At 37.9% G+C, this 17760-nt stretch overlaps 1 protein-coding gene across 5 annotated transcripts in view; it reads right to left on the bottom strand.

Annotated features, from left to right (window-relative positions):
- CWC27 (CWC27 spliceosome associated cyclophilin) overlaps positions 1 to 17760 on the bottom strand; it is a 212634-nt gene that overhangs the window by 158214 nt on the left and 36660 nt on the right. For 2 of the 5 annotated variants that reach the window (XM_065599035.1, XM_065599036.1), the window contains exon 10: positions 14753 to 14925. In XM_065599035.1, the coding sequence (XP_065455107.1) occupies positions 14753 to 14925 (173 nt within the window). Of the gene's footprint in view, positions 1 to 3892; positions 6437 to 11253; positions 11870 to 14752; positions 14926 to 17760 lie in introns of those variants that run through there. The other 3 variants (XM_065599038.1, XM_065599037.1, XM_065599039.1) reach the window with 3 other exon arrangements.

The following is a 17760-nucleotide window of genomic DNA, read 5'->3' as shown; positions in this document are numbered from 1 at the left end:
GGTATCGGACATCAATCCCAGAGAGGAAGACTAGGACTGGGACAAAAAGCTGGGGGGAGGGGAGGGAGAGAAGACACAGCACTGGAACAGGAACAGGTGGAAGGGGATATGACAGAAGGGGTCAAGCTTAAGAGAAACAAGCAGAAAAGTCTGAGCTCACTAGAGCACATCTCTCTCCAGAGTCTGGAATGGAACCCAAGATTCCTGAGTCTAACCATTCCCCTGATGTCAGCAAATATCTGTGAAACTCATTGCCAAAGTGTGTGTCTAGTACTGGTCCACACAGAGGATGACAACCTACCATTGTTATCAGGTACTCCATTAGCTGTAGCGGCAGAGGTCTTTGCAGTGGTTCTAAAGTTCTGACCCTGCTGATGAACTATGCAAGTGTCAACACGCTTTACAAAAACCTAGGAAATTACACACAAAAAACTACATTAAAAGAACATTAGCAAGGGTGCAAAGTCAAACACTCACAAATTAAGAATTGGCAAAAATAAGGTTACCTGTGCAACCTTTATTTGGTCCCTTTGTGCATATGTATTATGAAACGGGCTTTAATTCCATGATGCCATAGTGGCTGAAATCACTTTTGCCTTCTTTTATCTCCACAGTGAACCTATTTGTTGTTTTACATTTTTATATTACCGTGGCACCAAGATGAGATTCTCCAGTTAGGATCAGACTAGGCACTGTAAAAACACTTAAGCAACTATTCCTGCCTGAAGATCTTAAATCTAAATTAAACAAAAAGTGGATGTAAAAAACCAATGAGGAGTGTGGAGAATGAGGGTAACAATTATAGGATTATGTGGTTACATAGACTAGCTATGCACACATTTTGTAGGATTTGAGGTTTTTTTAAAAAAAATAAAAGCAGAGAAATGTTAATGATATCAGTAATTCCTATGAGCACATGCTTGTAGTTAGATGTTCGGGGGTGTGTGCGTGTGTTCATGTGTGTTCGTGTTCTCTCTGTGTTCTCCCCAGCTCTGCACAGACAGCCAGCACAGCAGATCTTGAGCGAACCGCCCAATGACCACAAGATCCATCAAGGTACGAAGGCATCAGGCCAGGTTTATCGTTGACAAAGCATGGTACTAGTATCCCGCAGATTCTATCGGACCACTACCACATGTATGCCCGTAACAATGGACCAGCTCAGTGAATGGCAGGAATTTCCATTAGGTTAGACAAAGACTCTCCCTCTAGATATATTTTTGTACCCCGATACAAACAGGTTACGTACTGCCCCTCTAACATTGTTAGTTACTGCCCCCTGATGTGGCTAGTTATTACCTGGCACCTTGTACATGTTGGTTCAATTAAAACATCTCTATTGTCATCCTGTTACATACTGTTATCTTTTAGCAGGGATGGGGGGGTGAGGATGTCAGTGTGTTCCTATTCTTCTTGGGGAATGTTTTTGTATCATTCTTGATATCTGGTACCACTTGATATTGGGATGTGTTTGCGCGAGTACTCTGTACCTAGCACTTCTTAGGAATGTGTATTTCTGCAATATCAGCCCCGTTCTTGTCAGATTCTGTGAGCAGGTCCTGCATCTTGCTCACAGCTTGTCTTTGCTTTATATCAGTAAAGCTTTGACTACTACTTTAGCCCAGGCATCATAGCAGCCTCTGATACAAGGGCTTATGTCTCAGGCTTTCCTCCTACTACAATGTACAGACACGTAACTGCATATGTGTACAGTATATACTAATTTAGTTTAATAGAACACAAATAAGAATTCCCATACCAAGGGCCAAGTCTTCCTACAAAACTTAAGAATTCACAAAAATCACATTATCTTACTTAAATCCACAGCCTTTGCCTATACTACCACCATCTGACCCAGTCCCAAAACTTAATCATACGTAGCCAATGAATAATCCCATTCAATTCTCATTCCATCCTCTTCCCAAATGCCATAGAAAAAATAATGAATTTCCAACATGTCCAGAAGATTAAGAAATCCAGCCTGTAGTGCATAAGCACACTGCAGACTCTAGTGACCCTCATGGAGAATGTCATACCAGCAGCTCCACTCTTTTACATCAAGTAGCTCCAATTCAGGCACATCTGCTGACCACAACTGTGATAATGTAGCACAACCAGCAGATGTGTTCTCTTCGGTAACGCAGACTTAAAATATTTAGGGCATTAAAAATTTGTTCCAACAAGCATGAATTCCACCTGGTAAGCCCACAAGAGGCAAGTGTAACTCAGAGAACTGCTGTTTTGTGCTCTCAATGTAAAGCTATGTATTATGCTCTATAATAATGGTACAAATACACACCTATCCATAAAATAAGCAGGCTACCACATTTTGGTTTTGCTTCAATCTCTAAATGCTCTCAAAGTATAGTCCCTCATAGAGCATTTTGTGACAAAATTAGGTGACAAATTTTGGTGTAGCAAGGTTGGCATTTGAAACAAGAGGTAGCACTCTTTACCTTCAAGTACAGATGGAAAAATGCACTTTTGCATGGGTGCTACCTGGACATCCCATGGCAGCCCAGTGTCTCATAAAACCCCTAGACTGCAAAACCGGTTTACAGTAAATGGCATCACATGATCAGTTAGTGATTCTGATGATAATCTAGCCATTTTTTTCAGATGCTTCCCTGAACTTGCAAATATCTCTCTTATCTGGACTGAGCCTCAATCAGTTACTTTGCATCCAAGTTGCTATAGATGTTGAGTCATCCATTCCCACTGCAGGCAAAAATCAAACATAAAGGAAACATACAGCTGGATACCATCTGCATACTACAGCTATCACAGCTCATATCTCCTTATTAACTCTCCTCAGGGCCAAAGACACATATTTAATATCACAAACAGGGTAGAATCTATTGTACCCTGAATGAGAACCCGGGGGTGGACAAACCATAATAATCTTGTGGGTCCTCTGTATGAAAAGGAGTAGTTTCAGCTACTTCTGCTAAGGGCTTCAGATGGGTCAACATACCTCAATCACCTATATCTAAGGCAGCAGACAGATCTAATAGGATCATCATGGACACAGTCTTTGTCCAAAGTTAGAAGATAAAACAAATGGCATTGGTCATTTTCATGAGTGGAAGCTTCATTAACTCCTTCAGAACACCTGGCACTCTACCATAAAATGATGAGATACTGACAATCTCCAAAGGGCCCACTGTCTCACCAATGGCTTTTACAAACCAAGAGGGAGGTGGATCTACATAGTAGCCTCGGTTAAAGAAATGACAGGAATCCTAATACACTAACAATTGAAAGGTAAGTGGCTAAATACTAGAAAGAGGAGGTCTAAGAATACTTAGTCTTATCTAGTTTTAAAAACCATGGGAGGCTGAGACCTATCAGAAATATAATGGTAATCTTCATTGGGGCAGAAAGGTGGGACGAATCTTTGTAATATATTAAGCTTTTGTGCAAAAGACTGCTGCTTAGATTCTCCTTTAAATTTCAATTGGATATGCTGTTCTTCACTTATCATCCATAACTGTTGATGTACAATGCGAAACAGTAATTGCATTCAACTCCAGAAGTGATGGTATTTCCCCAACAGTATTTTAGTGCTGTTACAAAACTTATTTTTAAAAGTGAAACCTAAACTCTTCACCCTGTCCTTGTTTTTAACTCTTTACATTCTGTTATCCTGAAGAGCGTTGCTAGGCCGTTGTGTCAATTTGTTATCATGCATCTTTTCCCATAAACAGGTAGCCTTACAAATAGGGGCAGCAAATGAAATAGGGCAGAAATTTTGTGGAGAATTTGAGCATGATTTTTTTGTAATAAAAATATATGTTCTTCTCTACAAAATGCATGATAATGCACTACAGTTACTGTCCTATTTTCAATGCAGAGTAAACTCAGAGACCAAAAACACACGTTTATGATGTCATAACTGTATAAATTTTGGTTTATTATAGCCATTACTTCCAGCAACTGAAAAATTATTTTCTAGAATTCTAATCTTTTTTCTTATTTGCTAGGGAAACGCCACTATCTGCTGGTTTACAGCTGTGTACTATGTCCATTCAAGTCAAAAGACAGACTCCCATTGATTTCAATGGACTATGAGTAAATACATCCTTTAGGAACGGAGAAGTTAGAAAGACAAAAATTGTTCTACTTTCATCTTTCAACTCACTTTCTCTATTACAGTAAGTGACTAAACAGTTATAAGCATGTATATAATTAGAAAATCTCATACTTCTAATCTTTTAAAAATACCTTTGTACACTTGTTTGGTTTAAAAGGGTAGCACATAAAAGTTGTCATTGGCACTTAATCATTCTTCCCAAGGGGGGAAAAAAGGAACAATATTGTGCACTTTGCTGTATGAGCATGCATGGATCTCGGATTTAAGAAAATACTCATTCATATAAATGGAGCACAATAAGATGCATCTTTAACGGTTATTCACACCACAAATCAAATTTGCATTTCTTGTAGCACACACAGGGGATGAATATCACTTCTTATTTTGTGTCAAACACAAACATTTTAAATTGGTTTTAATCAAAACATTCACTGACAGCACTGAAACGCAAGTACCACTTTGTCACATATTAATATAGCTATGCAGAAATAAGAAAATGTTGCAATGAAAAATTCCAGGCACCACAGTAGTGAAGAGTTGAACAGAAAAGAATTGAGTATTCTAAAATACAAGATAGAGTGTGACAGGCAGTGCTGGGCAAGTGTCACACTGAGTTCATGCATTAATCTTTTGTAGTAATACAATGTTCCTGGAGTCTCATATTCCCATCTGTTACTGGTTATGTGTGACATGAATTTGGTAGTTTTAATAGTATCATACAGATGATGTAAATTTCACAAAACCTGGCATTCTTGTTGTCTCTGCCCATGAAAGGACTTGACAAAAGTTGGAGGTCAGGACAAAGGGCAATGACAAAATTGCATGGATCGCCCTGCATTATACACAGCTGTAGCTAATTAACTTCAGTGCGTTCACAAAAATATCAATTTAAATCTATGTGTTTAATTTTAAGTCAAATGTTTATATATTTAATTAACAATGAAGCTAACATATTTAATAGTTTTTATTTGTTCTAGGACTAAAAATGTCCAGAATGTGGCTTGAAGCTGAAACTGTATAAGAATCTAAACAGAATAGAAGCTACACATGGTTTGCTTGATTTACTGTTCTTCAGACTGGAAAATGTCCTCAGTTGCTCAGTTAATATCAAACTTCCTTCCCACAAAGCATCATTCAATAAAGAGAGATATTTTTCACTCTATTAATAATGGTTTTGAAAGTATAACTACTGATTTCACATAACAGTAAAATAGGATATAAAATGAATACTAATAAGATATGACAAATCACCCAACAGATAGGAGTTAGCTAAAATATCTGCAAACTCAGCAAGAGCAAACAAACTTATGTAGGGTGATCCTTACTGAGATAAATATATAATTCAATCATTTCTCTGTTTAAAATCTCAAGATTTTATCAAGTTGAACAAAGATAATATGGCATAAGTCAACCCAAGCTGTAATAGGTTTGTTTCACCTGTCTCAGCTCTCCAGGCAGATTTAACAGTAATAGCAATACAGACTGGAGGCTGGTGTATAATTCAAGCAGCCACTAATAATGTGAGTGGCAGAATTCAGCTCCATGTTGACAAGCTGAGTGTGGTGGGTGTGCCCCCAAACTGCAGAGCAGTATTCAGCTGAAGCAAACATCAGGGCCAACAGAGATGTATGAAGGACCCAAAGGGTCTGCTCTTCAGGAGGTTCCCAAGAGTTTTTGTATTTTGTATCAAAACACTACAGGAAGAGAGTCATTTTCAGTTATTCCAGGTGAGGCCAGTAAGTCAGGCTATGGTTGAGTTTACTCCCAGGTGTGTGACAATTGGATGGCATGGCAGTAGCTGTCCTTGGACAAAGATTAGTAAGATGATCGTTCAGATGCAAAGATGCAGCTGCCACTGTCTTGGTTTCACTGAGAATTTCATTACTAGGAATAAGTGGTCAGAGCATCTTCGCCTTCACTGAGATTTCCTTCAATCCGATGGAAGTCGTTACCAGCGCCAGCAATAAAAAGATCATCAGCATACACATTTTTCTCAGCCTGCACTTCAGGAAGGTTGCATGTGTATACACATTGAACAAAAGGGGAGTCAAAACTGACCTTTATGGAAGGCCATTATGGAGCCAGTTAAGGTAATGAATTTTCTCCCCAACTTGCAGGATGAAGCTTTGACTGGTAATCATTTCTTGAACGAACCACACCATTGGCCTACAGGGAATAAGTTGCAGCAGTTTAGCAGTCTGCCTGATGTGCCACACAGCATCACTGGCTGCCATCAGATCAATATGGACTCCACCACTTTTCCTTCCTGATCCAAATGCATTTTCTGTCTTGAGTCAGAGAGAGAACCTTGTTTTGGTAGCATCATCCCCTCCTGAATCCAGACTGAATATGTAAGAATGCATTAGCTCTTTTGGCCACAGCATCACAAGGGGAACTCATGTTCAGCTTATTATTCACTTCAACCCCCAAATCTTTTTCATTGCTTCGCTGAGTAGAGTCCTCCTGCCTGCAAGTATGGCCTACATTTTGTTCCTACATGTATATGTTTACATTTAGCCTTATTAAAACCCTTTTTGTTCTCTTGAACCCCCATTTACCAAGGGATCCAAGTTGCTCTGTATCTTGACCAGTCCTCTTCATTATTTACCACTCCCTCAATTTATGTTTTCATCTACGTCATTGATAAAAATGTTAAATATGTAGGACCAAGAACCTCCGAATCTTTGAGGGTATACCCATAACTAGTTTTTTGCATTTTTAGGGGGGAAAGGATTAAATAAATGTGTCTTTATTTAAACCTGTTTGCAAGGACTACATTAGAGGCTAGAGAGATTCTAACTACATCTAGGAATAATTAATTTCACTGTATTCCCTATGTTTGTATAACAGAACTTGTGAAATTCATTCACATACTGTTGGGAACTTTTCCCATTTCTACTGCAGTGTGATGTACAAAACTGCACAGAACATTCGGTTTATGATAGGGGTTCTCAGGTTGCGAGGTTATTACATGGGGGGTCGTGAGCTGTCAGCCTCCACCCCAAATCCCGCTTTGCTTCCAGCATTTATAATGGTGTTAAATATATTAAAAAGTGTTTTTAATTTATAAGGGGGTCACACTCAGAGGCTTGCTGTGTGAAAGGGGTCACCACTATTAGCTGTATATTTTACCAGCATTTTTTAAAGATGTCACAATTTCAACGTACGAAGTTAATGCTTTCTGAATTACAACTAACTTTTTTCTCCAACATGTTTAACAAAAATGCACATTTACACGTCTGAACAAGTATGTTAATTAGAACGTAGTTTGTATAATTGAAGTTACTTCCAAAAACAAGAATCAGTGATGCATCACTGCGTTTACATTTTGAATTAGTAATTAGAGCCTCTGGCTCAGAATAATTTCTCAGTCACTTCCCTATTCAGTATTATTTAGGAGACACTCATATGTAATATACTTACATTTCTTTAAGGCATTTGACTTGGTACCCCACAACATTTTGATTAAAGAATAGAATATAAAATTAACATGGCACACATTAAATGTATTAAAAACTAAGTGATAAGGTCTTAAAATATAACTCTAACAGGGAATCATCCCTAAGCGAGTGTGTTTATGAATAAAAATGACCTAATGTTGTATTTATAGATATTGATGAAACCTTAGGAAGAGTAAATGGGGTCTTGAATTAAAGGATTTAAAATAATTCAATTCAAAAAGATCCTCCATGAAATTCATTTTGGCTATCTTATATTGCGGTATTGAAGCCTCCTTGTAGGATGATCCTTTAAGAGATCTTTCTGGCATGCCCAGTGTGTTTTTAATATTTATCCAAATTCTTAGAAAGTATTATGGTGTCTTAAATGTATACACCTTTTAAAAAACATTACTTTATTCTACCAGAGCTTTTAGCTAGTTTATCTTGTAGATTCTGAAATAGGCCTAGCATAGAGCAGGGCTTATGTGCTAATAATATTATCCTACCACCCAGGAGCCTAAGTCATGGACCAGGATCCCCATTGTGCTAAGAGCTGTACAAACACAACAAAAAGGAGGTTCCTGCCCCAAAGAGTTTACAATCTAAGTATAAGACAAGAGAATGGATGGGTACAGACAGAGAGATGGGAGAGTACAAGAAACAACGAGATGGCTGCAAATGGTACTATTAAAATACCATCTTTTAGACAAAGGTACTGGCCTTGTTATAATCCAAGCAAAAGAAAAATAGACATTTAATTTTTTTAACATGCAGCTAAAATGATTACAGGAGATGACTAACAGAACAGAACTAGGAAACATCCCTCCCACCACTAGTTTTCAGATCTGTGTGGTTAATTCCAAAGACATGAGACCTTCCATTTGATTTTCAGATGGCATCATTCAGTAATCTCAAACATTTCTTCCCATTCCTTTACTGCCCACCCACTCTGGACAGCTATTTCATAGATGCTGTGCAGCATAATATTGCCTTACTAAGGATGTTAAGCTCTTAATTGACAGCAAAATTGAGGACATGCACTGTGGCAGTACTTTTCAGCCTACAGAACCCCAAAATGCTACGCAATTTTATCAAGAAATTTGGAAGTGATACAGAGAAATCATTTCAGCCGCTACAGAAATGTAGCCATCTCTCAGGTGAAACAAACATGCAACGTCTATTTAGCAATTATAGCAATTTAGTATGCAGCAATTACAAAATTTTAGACTGTGAAGTGAAGCATTTGGCTCAGGATACTAAAGTTAAACACTTCTACCCATTTAAAAAACATCATGAGAACTTTAATGACCAGAAGTGGAATAAGGAAAAAATTCTATTTAATATATCTTGAGTCATATAAAGATCTTCAGATTTCCTTCTAGAAATTTCATACACGAGTGGATATTCCTGCAATTTTGGGACTTTAGAACTATTTTTACCCATGGCCACATCCTTTCTGTTCCTATAGGTAACCAATGCATCTCTGTATTACTTTGCTTATTTTTGTACTGTGGCTGCATGCTGTATGCCATGTAAATAAAAAGCATGAAAAATAATGAAACTACTGTATTTATAAATGTGTAGTACCCGAGCTCCATCTACAGGATGAAAATAAACGTACATAAAGAAATTATTTTAATGATTCACTATTCTAAAGAACCATCAGACTAGACGGGGATCTCTCTCTATAAAACCTCTAACTGATCCCTTTCAAGCCTTTAACAAGCAGAGGCCTGACATTTTTAAGGCCAACTTGATGGAATTCTAAAATTGAATTTGATTCCTGATGCACGAGTCTGACATTTTCTTTTATCTGGAAGTATGCTTTTGATGTAACCAGCTGTTCTGAACTTAGGAGCTTAGATATGACAGAGTCTAAAAGACTAAGACTTTGGCATTTCCCTTTCATACACCAAAGATATAGACAATTTGACAGAATTCTTATCCCTCATGCTTCAACACTAATGTTGAATTGGATGGTCTTCCAAGTCAGAAGATTCATATACCAAAGGTCTGACACATACTGAAGCAACCAAAATTAGCTTAACCATTCTGAGTATAATTGTATTTACAGGAAGTGGTGCCTTGGATGTTGGTGCCATGAATTTCAGAAAGTGTCTATTGTTTCCTCTATTCCACTTTCTGACTTGTTTCTTTTAATACAAAATCCATTCGACAAGACAGACAGACCCCCAACTGACTGTAGATTTGCTAAAAAAAGTTACCTACTTAGAAGCCGTTATTCTGAATAAATTACTTTAAAAGCTCAAACACTCTGCTTGTATATTTAAATTTCTGATAAGATGAATTGTCAGACTATACCAAAGGATTTCTGTATGATTTCTGTATTAATGCCGTAAGGAGATGTATGGTAGATAGATTGAATGTAACCCCCACCACACCCCATAGTTTAGAGATCCCAAAGTAGTGTTAATTAGAAGGCCTTTTTCTTCTTCTTCTCCCTGTGAGCAGTTTACAAGGCCAAACTGCTAATTGTGTCAGCACATCCTGGGACAGAGAGTCTGCTCTCAGAAAAGATAAGACCTTGCAGAAACAACTGTTCCTCGGAACAGCACGCAGAGACTCCCACCCTTCTCGCGTTCTTTATCTTGCTTGTTATGTATGTTATATGGTAAGGGGGTTAAGCAGTTTCATGACACCCTAAGAGTGGTTAAAGTCAAAAGAGATATATGTTGAAATAAAGCTAGGGAATGCATGTGAATGGATGTTGTGTGTGAATAGAAGATGAATGGTTAGGAGTGCCAGCCTAAGAGTTACAACTTCAGTATCGATCAGCTGAAGAATGCGCTAAGTGGAGATAACCGGATGACCCCCGGAGGGCAGACTGGAATCCACCCAACAAGCCCCAACGATGGGAGAACCAAAGAACAAGATAACATCTGGCAGCCGTAAAAGAGCCATCATGGATGTGCCATCTGCTGATTGATTCAGCAACAGCATGATGAAGCCACCTCCATAGACTGGCACAGGAATAAACTCCTATAAAAATAGACCCTAAAGATTAAGGACTTTGAGTCTGGTTCTGCAACCACCCTCCAGGAGCATAGGATGCACATCTGACAAAGGTTCAGCTCCACCCTCGTGCCCAGGTTACCTGGCCAGTAACTTGGCATGAGCAACCTCTAGGCTGGTAACTATAACAACTTTGCAGAACTTATATGTGTATGTGTGTGTGAGTGAATGGAATGTAGTAAATATAACTGTCTAGTACTTTGCTTCTTTTGGTATTTTGTGTGAGTACATGGGATAGAATATTTATGATTACTTGTTTACTGTGCTTCTTTTTGTATTCACAATAAACGTGGCATTTTGCCTCATCCCCTTTTATAAGATCCTGTTGGTTTTTATTTTATTGGTACAACAGAATAACTATGATAGAGAGCAGATGTTCCTTGGCCCACTAAAATGCTACTAGAACCTCCCACTGAAGTCATGGACTGCTGATTCAGCTCCCTGTTTACTGACAGACAACTCCTGCAGCATTGCCCGCGCTGAACAACTGAAGCTTGGACTAGACTAGACTAGACTAGGTGGAGAAATCTCATGAGACTGTCATATCACTTGTTTCCCATGCATTCACATGAAGAATTCATTCTTCAAGACAGAATCATCTAACACGATAATGGGCTTGCCATATCATCACACTGGGACCTAAGGTTAATACAACTGAATTTGGATCGAACAGTGGAATGCATTTAATTTCCATGTCAGAGAATGTCAGATTCCTATCAGCTGGAAAACAACAGATTCTAGAGTTTAATGTTACAGGTACAGTAAACAAGACAGTGATGACAATTGTACACACATACCTATGGCCACTAATGCTTAAAACTGATAGAATCACACACAGTCTGTAAAGCACCTCTCCAGGGCCAAACATAGGATGCAAAGATTCTTCTCAGTGTCCTTATATCTATTCCAAAGACCTTCGTTTGCCATCCCTATACCTGAAGAGATGCTGTTTCAGAAAAATGGAGACACTCCCTTTGATGTTCCCAGTTCTTCGATGGCTATTTAATGTGGAACAGATGATAAGGCTGGAGGGCTTAATAATGAATTAGCTAGATGTGTCAATTTGACAAATTTTCCTGAAAGAAAGAGAATTCAGCACTTCTTCTTTAAAAGCAACCTTCAGTAAGTTCGGAGTGTAAATCTTCAGACATTGTTTATATATAGGGTTACCAGATAGCAACTGTGAAAAAACGAGACGGGGGTGGGGAGGAATAAGCACCTATGTAAGAAAAAGTCCCAAAAAACGGGACTGTCCCTTTAAAAACGGGACATCTGGTCACCCTATTTATATGTCCTATAAGCCCTGCATTTAAAAGAAAAGAGAGAAGGGCCTGCTTTTAGTGAATTAACAGAATTTATATCAGTCTCACTGGGTAGTCTTTTGTTGCAGGACAATTTTACAGAAAATGTGCAGCAAATTAACATAAAATGAATATGTAAAATAAATCTATAGTTTAAATGAACTTTTGAGAGTTAAACCATGATCTCTTTATAGGTTTTGTGGGGGTTTTTCCCAACTAATGGGAGGATGACTTTCTCTGATGTGGATATTAAAAGCATGCTACTGTTTGATCTAATTTGGGTTGTTCTAGTTTAAAAAAAATGCAAATTTATTTGGTTAAGTAAATCTATTACACATTGACTGTCGCTGAACAAAAATTAATGAATAATTGTAATTTTGCTGTGTGTCATTTTTAAAAAATTGTTTTTGCTATTTCATGGAACATAACCTACTATGAAAAACATTTCATAACTATTTAAGAAAAAATAGGAGAAAAACATTCTGAACTGTTTTGTCAATTTAGAATGTGTTTTAAATTCATATTAATTTAATGTCCAAATGTATAATAAAGATCTGTATTTCTTGAGTTTTTCCTACCCTCTCCCAAGCTGCCACTGCCAGCTATACAACTTCCAGCTTCTATGAGAAAAAAATGCCCTAGTGGCCCAAGAAAAGCCATTAAAAGTGACATGTGTGTCTATTGTGGGAAGGAATGACTTCTGAACTGTTTCTTTCTTGCTCTGGTAGTTCCCTTCTTCCCAAGGCATTACCTTACTCTGTGGACAGCCAACATCACTTTCAAATCTAAGTTATTTAAATAGCTATATTGAAAGCTCACTACACCCACTGATGTAGCTGGTTCTACAAACAATACTTTTAAAATGGCTTCACCACCTTTGGAGCAATTGAGATAGGTGACTGAACAGGATGAGAGAGTTAAAGGAGAACACTTTGTTCCTCAAAGCTACACAAGAGCCATTGTTAAGTGTGGAAGCTGAACCTGACGGAGGAAAACCAACTATTGTCTGCACTCATCAACAATTTTCTGGTAGCAGGGTTGGGTAAGTTTTACTTTCATTTCAAAAGCTACATTAAGTGCACATAAAACAGTGAAATTCGAAGGAATTTACAAATTAAAATTGTCAAAAAAGTAACTTAATTTAATTTTAGTCAACTTAATACACATATAAGCTGAACTGGTGATAGCTGATTAGTGCTTGTGGAGAGAAAATTATTTAGTCAAGAACCGTTGGAGTCCACATTTATTGACATATTGTGAAACAATTCCTAATAAGTTTGATATTATCCACCCATAATATCATCTCCCTGTACATCATCTCAGGCCCAGATGCTTAAAAGCACATATACATGCACATGTATAACTTGTTCTGATAAATGATAACTGAGGGCTTTTCTTCACTACTGGGGTAAGTCAACCTAAGTTACGCTACTCCAGCTATGTGAATAATGTAGCTGGAGTCGACATAGCTTAGGTTGACTTACCGCGGTGTCTTCATTGCACTGCATCGACGGGAGATGCTCTCCGGTCAACTTATCTTATTCTTCTCGGGAACTGGAATACCGGAGTCAACTGGAGAGCGCTCTGCCATTGATTTAGCAAGTCTTCACTAGACCTGCTAAATCAACACCCACTGCATTGATTGCAGCAGCGTTGATCTCCCTGGTAGTGAAGACAAGCCCTAAGGCGAAGATTTAGTCACAGGTATTTTTAGTAAAAGTCATGGACAGGTCATAGACAATAAACAAAAATTCAGGCCTCTGACTTGTCCATGACTTTTATTATAAATACCTCTGACTAAATCTTAGCTGCTTCTAGAGCACTGCTGCTCTGAGGAGCTCCCACATCCTCCGTGACAGACTCGCAGCCTTAATGATCTTTAATACTGGAGATCGAAATAGCTGAAGTATATTCATTTCTACTTGGTGGGATCAGGCTTTAACAGGTGACTAACAGGTCTTTAATATTTAGCCCGTATATTTCTCAACAGGGATCACTACAGCTTAACATTTCAGTTACAAGATAAACTTGCAGAGTTCATATTTAATAGTTTTTAGCTAGAAAAACCTGTAAAATTTTATTATCACATATGAAGTGGACTAATTATACACCTAGATTATCTTGCTACTTTTTACAACGTGCTATTATCATCTCTGACCACATCACATTCTCAGCGGTTCTCAAACTTCATTGCACTGTGACCCCCTCTCACAACAAAAATTACTACATGACCACAGGAGGAGGAACTGAAGCCTGAGCCCACTCAAGCCCCGGATGAGGGGCCGAAGTGGAAGCCCAAGGGCTTCAGCCCCAGGTGGAGGGCCTGTAACCTGAGTCCTGCCGCCCAAGGCTGAAGCCCTTGGGTTTCGGCCCCAGACGGTGGGGCTCTGGCTCCAACCCTGGGCCTGCCATGGAGACCACATTAAAACCTGGTCATGACCCCCTTTGGGGTCCCAACCCAGAGTTTGAGAAAGGCTGAGCTGAATTCACTCTCTATGGTGAATCAAATGGTAAACTATTACATCAGAAAGACATCAGCAAAGTTACAAATCCCATGATTTTAACACAGCCACCTTATTCCTGCATATGGGAACAACAAAAGCCCACACAAAATTAATACAAATTATATAATTACCCTAACACCATTCCTGCAGTAAATCAAATATTGAATTCAACTGCAGGATGAAAAATTAATAAATGTTCTTATCATTGAAGTTAATAAGCAATTAATTCTTAGGGGAGGGGGGAATAAAAATTTTAACTACAGCAATTCAAATATGATATGTAACTTTCAACACAGTAAAAAGCAATGCTAAAGATGAGCAGTTAAACATCTTATTGTAAATAAATAATTTCAAATCAGGAAAAAATTGCATGTTGCTTACCTGCGACTAGTTGTTTTCTTTTCAGTTTCTGGTTCTTCTTTAAATGGTAGCTTAACATTTTCATTTTTATCTTTTCTCAACTTCTTAGCTACGCGTTCTTTCACTTGATATTTCTCGTCACTATCCATTTCACCTTCTTCATTATCGCTATCGTCATCCTCCTCCTCTTCTTCCTACATTGATTTAAACAGACCGCTTTAATTTTAGCTCTATTTTACTGGAGGATTTTTTAAGTTGGGAACAACTTCTCAGCAAGAGAGCTTATATAATGCTTACATTTATAATTTATATACACATATATGCTAATATTTTGTAATTGCCTCAAAATATGAGCTATGAAAACAGAGGAACATATCCTCAATATCTCTCAGAGATACCTTAGAAGGTGAACCAGTAGTACCAACAAAGGATGTACATTTTTAAGAGCTACAGTCACAAATAATACATGTATTTAAATATTTAAAAAAACTACACTATTTAATATCTTAAATCATTTATTCTTAAACTGTGGCCTGTGGACCTCTTGGGATCTGTCTGAAACCAAGGTATCTTCACTGACTCCAGATTCTAAACTTTATTAAAAGACAAATTAATTAAGACAATATTTAATTTTCCATGTAAACAATTACTGTGTACATAATACAGGATTTTTACACAGTCCTGAATGGAAGGGGAGGTGGTTCTATATAATAATCTCTCTATTAAGATATAGTCTATGCTATGAAAAAGTTTGACAGTCCGTTAATAACATACACAAATAGAATTTAAAATTACAAGTCAATACATGTTTAAATAAAACGTGAAAAATCATTTCCTTTCTAACAATGTGCCAGAACCTCAGTTAAGGGTTTCAAACCAGATTTCAGTGGGCAATCATTCACATCACAATTGGTCTACACAGCAGAGAAGATAACGAATGAATTGCCATGGAAACTAAACTAACCATTCAACTCAAGAAATAGCACCAGCAGTGTTTACTCCTGGGGGAATTCTGCACCACTACACGTGTGCAGAATTCATGACCCCCACAGATTTCTTTGTTTCCCCACAGAAAAATGACTTTCTGACAGGGAAGCAAAGGAAGCTGCAAGAGTGGTCATGCACCCCTCCCTAGCAGTGGAGGTACATCATTTCAGGCACCTGGAGCAATCAACGGTGAGGTAAATCACTGCTGGGCTGGGGACACCCCAACCGGTGGCTCCTACCCTGCACCGGGATCAGCTGCTAGTCCTGGTTGAGCTGGAGGTGGGAGAGGACGGGACTTCCTCTTCTTGCAGAGCTCTTTCTCAAAACTTGCAGAATTTTAAAATAATTGTGCACAGAATTTGTAATTTTTCAGCGCAGAATTCCCTCAGGAGTAAGTGTTACAGCTGATGCTTGCTGATGAAGTGACATGAGCTATCTCACATTGCTGCTAAGTCTATCCTTGATAGAAAAGGCCACACAAGAGAATTGATCTAAATTTTATTGTATATTATTATTTTAATTTATAATTAAAATAGTGTGTAACACCTAGGACTGCAAATTCTCTGTACTTCAAAACCTTCAAAATAATTGGTGCTATAGAAATAGCATTATGTATGTCCAAAATATTTTATAGACAAGTAAACTGACATGACTTCTGCTAGAAAGAAGTAAGCAACAGGTCCAACTGTTTTAGGTGTCTCTAATGGTACTAAAGACAAGAAAGAAAGGACTGAACTTCAGTGCCTCTAGTTTTTCACTGACAGAATCTTCACTAGTTTTGAATCCCACATGTTCTAAAAGTGAATGCCATCTCTCTCATAATACATATTTATTATTTGTTCCGACATATGCACACATATGTACTTTTATACTGAACTTGCGAGAGTGGCAGAAGATGGAGAGTTCCATTTTGTGAGGTGTAGAGGACTGATTATGTTGTAATTTCAATAATCCAAACACTGAAGAATTATCCTTGAAACTAGATGGACAGACAATATTGAAAATGCAAAGTTTCAAGTATCTGGATTTCAGAAACCAGGGAAATGTATGGTGAAATTAGAGTTAGAATAATAAATAACTGGCTCAAACGGAGAGAGAAGTGGTGTAGTCCATGACAGGAAGATACTAGTAAGATTAAAAGGAAAGTCTATAAAATGGTGGTCTATCCTGTTTTAATGTATGGCACTCAGCATTGGGCAACAAAGAAGAAACACGGACAAACGATCTGTTCCATAGAAATGAAAATGTTGAGATGGTTGAGTGATGTAAGCAAGAACCACCACATGTGAAATGTGTATGTCAGAGACATACTCAAAGTAATACCCGTAGATGAAAAAATGAGGGAGTGTAGGCTCTGATGGTTTGGTCATGTGAAGCACATTGCTGACAAAGAAGCCCAACAAAGCAAGACTGAAGGAAAAAGAGAAGCCTGATCCAAGAAGACAGGGTGGGATGTCATAAAGAAAGATGCTAGCATGTGGTGTGATTTGGCATTGAACAGATTACTCTGGAGGGAGAGCAATTGTAGACCCATCTGAGGGATATAACACAAGGAAGAAGATGACATAGTACTTATTATGTTGAACTGGCCAGCCTTTAGGTTGACAGGCTGGTATCTACCTCAAATCCTCAAAGCTTCTGGAACCTACACTGTTTATTCAAACAGATAACCTATACATAACTCAACGTTCCTTCAAAAACTGACAGGGTCTCTGGTTTTGGCACCAGTTATGTGAGGATTATGGCAGCTGTTCTAAGGACCACCATGAGATGGGACACATAATTGACTTTTATTTACCCTCAGGCTCCTCAAGTCTGATATCTGGGAAAGAAATAATCAAACTACTCAGATTTCTAACTATATACATTTCTAGATAGTATATAATTGTATTTATAACTAAACCACATCACTATCCAAAAAAGCATAAAATAAAATAGATAAGAAAATTAAAACAGAGTGGCTTAATATAAAACCAAATTAATTCTTAGGTTGATGAAACCCTATCAAATAAATCAACATTTATAAGATTTATCTAACAATT

Source organism: Chrysemys picta, chromosome 6, assembly GCF_011386835.1.
Source record: "Chrysemys picta bellii isolate R12L10 chromosome 6, ASM1138683v2, whole genome shotgun sequence".
Taxonomy (NCBI): domain Eukaryota; kingdom Metazoa; phylum Chordata; order Testudines; family Emydidae; genus Chrysemys; species Chrysemys picta.
Note: the sequence above shows the minus strand (reverse complement) of the source record. Positions and strands in the feature narration are given on the sequence as shown.